This window comes from Octopus bimaculoides, chromosome 11, assembly GCF_001194135.2.
Source record: "Octopus bimaculoides isolate UCB-OBI-ISO-001 chromosome 11, ASM119413v2, whole genome shotgun sequence".
Classification (NCBI taxonomy): Eukaryota; Metazoa; Mollusca; class Cephalopoda; order Octopoda; family Octopodidae; genus Octopus; species Octopus bimaculoides.
The window spans coordinates 17,730,511-17,742,344 of NC_068991.1; the positions used below are offsets into that span (position 1 = coordinate 17,730,511).

At 37.9% G+C, this 11,834-nt stretch overlaps 1 protein-coding gene across 5 annotated transcripts in view; it reads right to left on the reverse strand.

Annotated features, from left to right (window-relative positions):
- LOC106881609 (titin homolog) overlaps window positions 1-5,755 on the reverse strand; it is a 207,307-nt gene extending 201,552 nt beyond the window's left edge. For 2 of the 5 annotated variants that reach the window (XM_052971546.1, XM_052971547.1), the window contains exon 1: window positions 5,159-5,751. In XM_052971546.1, coding sequence (XP_052827506.1) covers window positions 5,159-5,278 — 120 coding nt within the window. In that variant the 5' untranslated portion in view covers window positions 5,279-5,751. Of the gene's footprint in view, window positions 1-5,158 lie in introns of all 5 variants that reach the window. The other 3 variants (XM_052971545.1, XM_052971544.1, XM_052971549.1) reach the window with 3 other exon arrangements.
- Window positions 5,756-11,834: the final 6,079 nt, after the last annotated feature.

The window sequence follows — 11,834 nt, forward strand, 5'->3', positions numbered from 1 at the left end:
AGAGAGAGAGAGAGAGAGAGAGAGAGAGAGAGAGAGAGAGAGATACAATAAAATTCATACAAGATCAATTTGTCACCTTTCTGCAAGACACGGATTAATCATGATTTATGAATTGTATTACAATAAGTAGCTAAATCTACCTCAACACACCTCAACATCTTTAGGACCCCCCGCCCCGCGGTCGCTTGACCAGCTATAATTAACAGCCAAATCGCTATCAAATCACACCCAGCAGTCTTTTAAAAAAGGGCATATTGAATATGGTGCTGGTCTCCCTGCACTTGGAGAAAGACAGGGTGGTCACGGTTGAAATGCCTTTGATTGTATCGAGCAAACCTGACTCGGAACTAACCGACTATTAAGAAACTATTACGTAATTACTTGACCATTTCCTTGTAGTAGCCCCATAACTTTAAACAGTCACTCATGTATTTGAAATGAACGCTCACAACGTTTTAAATCCCTAAATATGAAAACAGCTTGCCCCAACAAAATGAAGACGATTCCATTTCTAGCGTGTTGCTCAACCTGCTAGGGATACTAGCCACATTTCCCTCAAATGAGAAAGAAGGGCGCGTTATCTAATGCGTCCTTCAGTTCTAAATATACAATGCAGAGGTGGTCACGGTTCAACAACGCACCATGTGGAACCTGGTCTAGAGTATGTGTGTGTGTGTGTGTATATTTAGTTACTTTCATTTGAGGAACTGAAAATTATGTCAACAACTCCCACAAGACTATTAATTACAGGGAGCCAACAGCACATCCAGGATGTAACAGCTGGAGGAAAGAGAGAGAGGGGGGTGACAAAAAGACAGGGAGAGAATTGCATGAGCACTCGTCTGGTATTTATTTAGAACAGAACAGATTGGAGCAACAAGAAATTATTAACGCAGGCGTAGCCCAGCAATTGAACTCACGACTCTGATCATGAACCGAACATCCTTAACATAAGGCTACGTAACTCCGTATATTATATTTATAGCTGAGGTTACATCAACGATATATATATATATATATATATATATATATATAAAGGGTACAAGCAAGCAGTACCGACATGCTGGACATAGAAGCAGCGCTGATTAACCATCAACCAAAATAAGCACGGGCTTAGGACATCAAAGGAAGGAGGGGCACCACAGAAACGGTAAATGGTTTACGGCACAAAAGAAATCATCTTAAATTTGCTAAAATAATATTCAGGATGCCTTTATCTCTACTAACTATAGCTGCAGATGTGTTACCTAAGATTAATTTTGAGGATCTGATCAAAGATTTTGCAATTGAAAAAAGTAGGAGGAAACTTTTCAAATATAAATAAACATTATTCTCCCGTTTAGTGTTTTGTTTCGTTTTGAAAAATAAGAATTTATTTTATGGTTTGTTATTGTTTATATTTTGAATTACATACTCTTTTATGGGGGCACCAAAGTCTTATAAGTGCTTAAGGCCTCGATAGGTCTTTATCCAGCCCTGCATAGCAGTCAAACTCCTTGCTAGTACCCTTAATTATTAATTGATAATTTATACTGTCAGAGGTTGTTTTTTTTTACGCATGATAAACCACTGATATTACTATAAATAATATCCTCTTATATATTTATGCATACATATATACATACACACACATGTTTCTGATGATGCTTTCTAGTGGACGTTGAACATAAAGGACTATAATACACGGAGCCAATAAAAGATGCATCTCCGGTCATTCTAATTTTGCTGGAAACAGCAGTCAAATCTCCTTCCAATTGCAATCAGTTATCATGAGAAATGACACTCTGGGTAATGACAACAAAGACATACTTTTTGTAAAAAAAAAAAAAAAACCGGTTGGTAGCGACTGGACTGCTTTTGATCTGCTCAATCAGTGCCGACCTGGCTACAACAACAACCTCAACAGAGTTTGACACCCCGGAAATGACATGCCTGTAATATGGTCCGATCAAAAATAGAATTGCACTACACTGCATACATACACTCATACATGCAAGTGTTTGGCTGTTCTAGTGTTGCAACGTTGTAATTAGAAGCATTACAAGATACTACACAAGAGTTGGCGGAGGGAACAAACACGGCAAGCCTACATCTATCTTCTTACATCATCACTACCACCACGACAAGCAATGCAACAGGTGTTATAGCCGACTTTGTTATTTGAAAATAACAATGATGATAAACAAGTTTTGGTTAGTTAAATTGATTAATTTACTTCACTAAAGTTTTCATCCAACATTAAAAACAAAAACAATCTTAAACAATGCAGATAGTTAAGCAGATTGATTAGTAATTAGTTTAAAAAGACGAAAGAAAAAAGTTTTTCGACAGCTGTCGGGAATTTCGTGTTGTAATTAACAAACACACGTACGAAAGAATCCACAAATATCTCGATTAGGAGTAACTATGACAAGACAGCAACAATTATTATCATTATTATTATTATTACCCATTAAAGTAAACTGAAGTGTACGCAGACAAACATACACACACTGACGTAAACAAAATGCAAATCACAAATTTTCGAATATTAAACTGAAAAGAACGCATATTACATTATATATATATAATTATATATCTTTATCTTATGATATTTACTTTGTATTGTATTATACTCATTTATTGTGCTTTTACTTATTAATTTTTCTATATGTGACAGTGGATTTTCATCGATGAGTTCATGAACCTTGGTTCTTTTCCCTAAAACTATATATTTATATATATATTTTACTCTGTAAAGCTTAATTTGATTTTAATTTTTTATAAATTGATCTTAATTGAGTTTTTACCTGTAATTGTGGATTTTGTCCCTTATATATATATATATATATAATAGGGGAGTGTGTGGCTATGATGTTTATGCTATTTCACAAAAAATTCTGTTTTGTCAGCGACTTCTAAGTGAAAGCAATTCCAATAGAGGAGAGGTATGTAAGTATATGAGACAAAAACAGGCAGAAGTAAATTATAATGCGGGTTCAGAGTGAAGAAAAATTCGGATTTATAGAATATTCACAAAGAATGAACAGTGGAGAAAAGAAGAAAAAAATAAATAAATAACAGAAAAATGGGTAACACCTTAACTTTTTCAAACTTTTCGATACTGAACATAACATAACGTAAGTAAATGCTGATATAGAAAATTGATCGCGGCGGGATATGAACACAGAATGAAAAGACAGGAGAAATACCACAAAGCAAATTTCCGACGCTCTAACAATTCTGCCAGCTTGTGTGTGTGTTTGTGTGTATGTAAGCACACGCTGTGATTACTAAAATAGTTTAATCACAGATTTAATAATCTGTAAATGTATTTACTAATGATAAACATGTCTCAACTAAATGATCCTTTTTAATTATAAGCACAACGCCTGAAGTTTTAGGAGAGGGGGCTAGTCGATTACACAACTCCAGTGCTCAGCTGGTATTCTTTCCATCGACCCCGACAGGAAAAGTTGCCCTCGGCTGAATTTGAACACAGAACATAAAGCCGGGCGAAACGCTGCTAAACATTTTGTCGGGCGTAATAAGTAACGATTCTACCGAATATTCAACGAGGGAGCATTTACGGGTCGCACGCCTGGCTAAAAATGGCAGCCAAATCTTCCAACTCATATCCTACATTCTTTAAAAAAGTATGGGAGACACAATTCCAGTAGAGATTTGGCAGAGATATGCGTCTACAGTTAATTCAGTAACTCACTTTTTTACTAACTAGTTTTTCGTCATTTGTTAGTGTACTTTACTCTGGGCATTTGCTTGTGTTCCGTATTAAAAAGAAATACTGATATAACTGAATTTGTAAGTCTGTGTTGTTTAACCACAGGTCAATCCTGACAGCCTTTATCGTTGTTTTGTAAATCACTACATACATAGTGTCTTCCTTCTATATTTTTTTTCTATGAGATGGAATGCTAAAGTGTTACGTGAGATTTGGCTGATATTTCTAGCAGGTCAAGCAAACACGACGATGCTCCCTCGTTGTGGTTATTTGTGGTGTTGTTTAGCATCGAGTCGGCTATGACTGAATAGATCTATGATTAAAGGCATTCCAGCCATGACCACTGCGATATTTTTATAAGTATTATGTACTTTGGACAACACTATTGTTTTGTTTTGTTTTGTTTTTTGTTTTAGAAGGGGAGGGCGTAATTTGAGCTTCTTGTGGCTGTTATTTCTTGTAGGCTAGCCTACTATATAGAGGCTCCCTTTAGGTAAGCCATAACTTTTTGAAACCAGAGTTAGTTAAGTATACATTAATGACTATATAATAAATATATTTTTTCATAACAAAACTAATATCAGTTTATGTCTCTTAAGAAGATTTACAAAACTGTTAACGTTTGACTATCTCAAGTTTTTTTTTTTTTTTTTTCAACATAACCAAAATATCTCTAACACGCGATTAAAAGTATTAATTTTTTTTAAAAATATTTTTAATAGATTATATTTCCAACATGGGACTTCGAGGGACAGCTATTTCAAATCTACGCCCTAAAATGTATCTGAATGATTCTGGGAGTTTTAATCGATGATCTTAATGAGATGTCATTTATTATTTTAATATACATACTGGTTTCGTTTTGTAGCGCTTGTTGTTTACTAACTCTAAACTTCACGAAAGTTAATATTGTTTATTTGAATGGCATTTAAGTTATTGACGCCAAACCTGGATGGTATTTACTTGCACTTGATTTTAGTTTTGATGAAAAAAAAAAAAAAAAAAAGCTTATACATTATTCAAAGAAAAAAAAAGAAGGCGATTTATCTTGATAAAAGTTTTCGTCACAGGATAAACTTTAGAGGAAAGAGGAAATATACATGTGGTCGATTAAATCGACCGCAACCAACTATGATTCCTGACATAGCGGTACACCACACGTTTTTGCGGGGAGGTACATTATCGATTAAATGAATTCCGACACTCGTACTTCTTTCATCGAAACCGGAAGGATGAAAGGCAAAGGCGACATCGGCGACATTTGAACCCATATGTAAAAAAAAAAAGCTGCCAAACTGAATAAAAACCGCAGGGTATGCAGCTAATCCCGTTGCTCTGTACATCCATATCAAGTAACAGCATCTCTAACACAACCACTACCGGTATATAACATACAAAATATAAGTAGAAGAGAACAGCGTTCACTGTATCACTCACCTCTATCCAACGTTGTGTTTCGTGTAATGCCATCTCAGTAAAAAATTCCATTTCTTCCTCAGACCTGTACTTAAGATCCCAATGTGTATCTTCCCCCGGGTCACTTTGTTCATCCGCCATTTTTGGGGCCTTAATATGTGTATTTTAATGATATTATATTATAATAAGTGTGTGCGTATGCGTGGTTATATGTTTCTATACAAATGTGCGAATGATGATGAGAGAGGGTTTTTTTTTTAACTGGAGGTCCCACCTCCAAGTTCATACAGCTCGCGACAAAATTGAACTACAGAAGTTTTGTTTGTGCTTTTGGTTTCTGTTAAACTTTTTTTTCTTCGTTTTAGACGTGCTTTCTCCTTCCTGTCTTCCTTTCTCTTTTCTCTTTTCTTGTTTCTTTGTTACGTTCTATTATTAATTCCGTTTATTTTCATTTGTTTCTCAGCCGTTCCATGATGTTGTATTGACATATTTTTATTTTCACTTCTTCTCTCAGAAAGCGTTCGAATCAAAGTTGGATAGACAGAAGGAAACTCGCTGAGAGTGAGGGGCGGAGCTTTTAAACGTAGAGATAGAAAGACAAATAGACACAGTTGAAAGAGAGAGAGAGGGGGGGAGAGAAAGAAACAGTGACAGATTGACAGAAAGAGATATAGAGAGTGAAAGAAACACAGGGTGACAGAAATAGATGTAAACAGAGGGGGAAAGAGACAGGGTGTAAGTGAAAGAGACAGTGGGGAATGACGGAAAGTGATATAAAGAGAAGAAAAGAAATACAAGGTGACAGAAATAGATATAAACAGAGAGAGGAAAAGATTGAGAGTGACAGTTATATAGAGATAGGTAGTTAAGTAAGTAACATATGAAGGGGAGGTAGACCGGCTGACTGGCTGGCGTTTATGTGTTAATTTAACGTGTAAAAAACCACGGACATGAAGGACTTATTGCCTATCTGTCTGGCTGACTGTAAGTGGAGAGGAGGGTGAAGATAGAAAACAGATAGAAGAGAAGATAAAATAAAATATAAAAAAGCCGAGTGAGGTGAAGGGCGGAAATGAGGCAGTTGGATAAAAAGAGAGAGAAGGCTAAAGATAAGAGAAGCAGAAAAAAAAGGAAAGAAGGACTAAGGAGAAAATGAGATAATGAGATAGAGAAAAAAAAGAAAGAGTGGTAGGGAAAAGACTAAAGGATATGTGGCTATAAGAGAAAAGAGAGAGCTAGTTGAAAAAGAAATAGACGGACGGGAAACAGGGAAAAGATAAAGAATGCGGAGAGAGAAAAAAGTTAGTGATGGGGTGAAAAATAGAGATGGAAGGATACTGAAGTAAAGAAAATGGTGTGCGGAGTTAAGAAAAGAAATAATAAATATAGAGGGAAAAGAAAAGGGATGAAGGAAAGAGAAAGAAAAGAAAATGCAAAATGCTAAAAGTGGGAGTAAGACGAGAGAGAAGCAGAGAGAAAGAAAGAGGAAATGGAGAGATGAGAAAAAAGAAAATGGAAAACTGAAATTAAGGGGGAAAATGTGAAGATAGAAAAGTGGGAGAATGTTGTGGAAAATAGGCGAAACGATATATGGTTAGAATGAGAAATTGGCAGAATGGAAAATGAAGCGAGTAAAAAGAAAATGGGGGAAAAAAACACGGGAAGAAGAAAAGAGAGAAGGATGGAAGAAACGGAGAGATGAGAAAAAGAAAATGGAAAACTGAAATTAAGAGGGAAAATGTGAAGATAGAAAAGTGGGAGAATGTGGTGGAAAATAGGCGAAACGATATATGGTTAGAATGAAAAATTGACAGAATGGAAAATGAAGCGAGTAAAAAGAAAATGGGGGGAAAAAACACGGGAAGAAGAAAAGAGAGAAGGATAGAGGAAACGGAGAGATGAGAAAAAGAAAATGGAAAACTGAAATTAAGAGGGAAAATGTGAAGATAGAAAAGTGGGAGAATGTGGTGGAAAATAGGCGAAAATAGGCGAATGGTTAGAATGAGAAATTGACAGAATGGAAAATGAAGCGAGTAAAAAGAAAAGGAAAAAAAATACGGGAAGAAGAAAAGAGACAGAAGGATAGAGGGAAATAAAATGGAGGAAAGGAGTGAACTAATGAGACAGAAGGCTGGAGAGGGATTTAAAAGGGCTGATTGGGGAAGGCAAGAGACGTAAGGATAGAGAAAGGGGAAAAACAGAGTAAAGATAAAGAATGGTGAGAAGATGGACGGAAGATTAGAGAAAAGAGAAGAGAACAGAAAGAAGGGTGAAAGGCGATGCGAAACAAACAAAAAAATGATAATAATAAATGATTGGGGAAATGGGGATAAATTATGGTTTTTAACAGACACAAGGCAACAATTGGTAGAGAGAAGGTTAGTTGATTAAATCGCCCTCGGTACGACCCCGGAAGACGGAAAGGCAAAGGTGACCTTGATGGGAAATGAACCCAGAACGAAAAGGAACAAAAAAATAAAGATGATAAATATTGGTTTCAAATTTTGCACAAGGTCAGCAGTTTCCGGGGAGAGGGTAAGTTGATTAAATCGATCACAGTGCTCATCTGGTACTTATTTTATCGACCCCGGAAGGATGAAAGGCAAAGTCGACATCGGCGGAATTTGAACTCAGAACGTAAAGCAGAAGAAAAATACTCTTTTCTACTCTAGGTACAAGGCCCGAAATTTGGGGGGGAGGGTGCCTGTCGATTAGATCGACCCTAGTACGCAACTGGTACTTAATTTATCGGCCCCGAAAGGATGAAAGGCAAAGTCGACGTCGGCGGAATTTGAACACAACGTAAAGCAGAAGAAAAATATTATAATAAAGAAGCTGACGTGAGAGAGAGAGAGAGAGAGAGAGAGAGAGAGAACGGGGAAGAGGAAGAGAAACAAAGATAAACTGCTGGAGTGGGCCTTCATTAGTTTTCTCTGTTTCCATTTTATGGAAGATATTTTTTTTAAGATCCGACAAAAAGCGAATGGAAGAGCAAGAGAAAAAGGAAAGAGAAAGAAAGGGATGCAACTAACTTAGTGAGTAAAAATGTAGAGAAAAAGGGTACGATATATTGCAAACGGGAGAGGAGGAGGTCTGCCTCTCGTTTACGGGCTCATGAAACCGAAACTTAATTCAGATATTCAGGGCGCTTTTGGCTGAGAGAAGAATACACCCTATGTTGCAGGGTTAACCACTAGGTGCTCCTGATCAAACTCCCGGTAGTCATTTTTAGTTGAGTGGACTGGGACATTATGACATGGTGTGCCTTACACTAGGACACAAAGCACTACCCAACCCAAGGATCGATATCACGACCTGACGATCCTGAGCCGAACACTCTAACCACTTTGTGGTCATTCCAGAAGTTTTCAAACTATCTTAGATTATTGTAATTTTAGTATATTATTACTATACGTCTTATAAGCTGACCTGCCAACTTTTTTTTTCTAGATTGAAGGAGGCAGTTTTTAGCAACACTTTGAACACACCCTACTAAACACTTTTTGTCACCGTTGACTAGTTTGTAGAATGTAGTCGGGTCGACTGGAAGCTTGCTATGCAATAAAGTTTTGTGTTAAACTGGGCAAAAACGCAACAGAAACTGGAGACGATGAGGGGTGTTGGAGGGAGAGCGTTACTGCACTTTGAACACATCTTACTTAATACTACTTGTCACAGCCTCCTTCATCTTCTCAATGTCTTCAAAATGACTTCTTTTGAGGTTCTCCATCAGCTTTAGGAACAACCAAAAGTCACAGAGAGCAAGGTCTGGACTGTCGGGAGAGTGAGGGACAGTTTTGATGCCCATCTCTGTCAAGTTGTTGGTTACTAGAATACTTGTCACTGAGCACCCAGGGAACAAACTTCGTACAAATTTTGCGCCTGTTCAGATCTTCGTGTATAATTCTGTGTATAGTTGCCAAATGGGAGGCGCAATGGCCCAGTGGTTAGGGCAGCGGATTCGCAGTCATAGGATCGCGGTTTCGATTCCCAGACCGGGCGTTGAGAGTGTTTATTGAGCGAAAACACCTAAAAGCTCCACGAGGCTCCGGCAGGGGATGGTGGCGAACCCTGCTGTACTATTTCACCACAACTTTCTCTCACTCTTACTTCCTGTTTCTGTTGTGCCTGTAATTCAAAGGGTCAGCCTTGTCACACTGTGTCATGCTGAATATCCCCGAGAACTACGTTAAGGGTATACGTGTCTGTGGAGTGCTCAGCCACTTGCACGTTAATTTCACGAGCAGGCTGTTCCGTTGATCGGATCAACTGGAACCCTTGACGTCGTAAGCGACGGAGTGCCAACAACAACAGTTGCCAAATCAACTCCAAACTTATTGTCTTTATACACACACAAGTCTTCATCTAGAAAATTGCAAGAACTACGTCACTAAATGTACCCAAGGGTCAGGTGGGGTGTTAGATTAGGTTTATCGACCAAAAATAGTTACTGTCACTATCACGAGCTTCCACACTTTCCATTTATCGAAATTTACTCATGGATCTTGGGTTGATTCGAAACTACGGCAGAAAACACTTGTCCAAGGTGTCACACACAGTAGGGTTGAATTTGAAACCATGTAGTGGCGAAGCGAACTTCTTCACCACGGCACCCGTTGGAAGAAGAAATTGGAGAGAACAAGAGAAACATAAAAACAGAGATATAAAAAGTGGAAAGAAATGAAAGAGATGGAAAGGGAAAAAGAAAGTGGAGAAGATAAAAGTTAGAGAAATGAAGAGAAGAGAAAAGACGAGAGAGAGAGAGAGATACACACTCACACACAGATGATTCGAAAGAGAAGGAAAACAGAAATGTTGGAGGGAGGGGGAGAAGAGGAAGAGGAAAAGAGAAAATAAGAAGAGATAAAAGAAAGAAAGAAAGAAAGAAAGAAAGAAAGAAAGAAAGATATTCAGAGAAAAAGAGGAAACATTAGAGAAGGAAGAATGAGGAGACGAAGCTTCAGGTCGGAAGTAGAGGAAGAGGTCGAAGACGGTTAATAAAAGGGAATAAATTCGAAAAGAGGGAGAAAGACGAAAAGAGAACGAGAACGAGGAAGAAATGAACATATAGGAAAATAAACTTCAGAAGAAAGAGAAAGAGAGAATGAGATATGAAACAGAAGAAGGAAGAAAAGTAGGAGAGGAAGGAAAAGAAAAACTAAAAGTGTGTAAGGGTGAGAAAGTGAAAGGCTATAAATCAATAAAATGAAATGAAAATAAACAGCCATGCGCCACTGGGATATCTCAGTATGATCGCGTCTCTAGTTTGATTGCTTTCTTACAGATGGTACACAATGTATTATGGAAGTTTGAGGTATGTGTAAATGCAGCTGTGGTGGATTATATCGGCATGCGAGAGTATGAATGAAGAGTTGTTAACACTGGCCACCGAAACCTAAACAAACGCAACGGCCGTAAGTGTGTGGGTGTATTTTCCTATATAACAGTTTCACGCTAATATGTGTGTGTATATATATATATATATACATATATATATATTGGCGTGAAACTGTTATGAGATTTTGCGTCTTTGAAGAGGAAAACTCAGCTGCGAATATTCCGTGTATTGCATCGTTGTCTAATTTCCTGTCCGTTTAGTTTTCGTCTGCTCTGCTTTCGTCTAATTTTTCTCCTTGTATTTTTGGCACGTCAATTACATCGATCATAGTGCCCAACTTGTGTTTATTTTATTGACCTTGAAAGGATGAAAAGTAAAGTCGACCTCGGATGAATTTGAACTCAGAATGTAGCGGCGGACGAAATGGTACTATGCAGTTGAGCCGGCGTGCTACCGATTCTGCCAGTTCGCCGCGTTGCTGGTTGTCAATATTGAAAGTGTATATAACGAATGTTGACAGACGTTGATAGAAGAAGCTCGGCCGACATTTATAGATGGTTCTATTTCTCTCGGAGCTGTGGCAGTTCCACTTTGTATTTGCAAAATAATTTTTTTTATTTTTTTGCAGTATAATTAGCTCTTATCAGCATGGCTTTCTGTTCAGTGAAATAACGAAGTACCCATCAGTTTTACAGTTTTCCTACTGTTTGCAATATAGATGGGTGAATTGATGTATTGGTGACTGACAGCGCACAGCTGGTGATTAGATACAATCTGCAAGCCTTGTTACATCTGATAATGTGGTAAATATCCCGTCGACTCGTCCAGCTCCAATTCTTGCAGACGTCGCAACGAAACAAATTGCTTGAAGTTTGTAACAGACTTCATTGGAAGGACTAAATTGTATTAGAGCGAAAATGTGGACAGACAGACAACATAGCGATCTCGGGCGGGGAGGGTGACTAGACGATAGGGAAGGGAAATCGGGAAAGAAGTTAAGTAGGAAACAAAGGAAAAGAAGCTGACGCTGTTTGCTGGAGGAAACGTGTTTTCGTACTTGATAACCCGTCTTCCTTATCTCTGACATAGATATATAAAGACTGAGAGATAGGGTGAGTTGAATGATGAGAGAAGGGAGATAGATTGACTTAAAGTGGAAGGAAAAGAAAGAAAGAAAGAAAGAAAGACTTGGTGAAAGGGGTTGTGGTGGAAGTGGATAAGCCAAGGAAGGGAAGAGCGAAAGTGAGAATGAAGATATTGGTAAGAGAGAGGAAAAAGTGGAAAAAAAGTGAGAGACAGGGGGAGGAAGGGAGGGATGGAGAGAGAGAGAGAGAGAGAGAGAGAGAGAGAGAGAGAGAG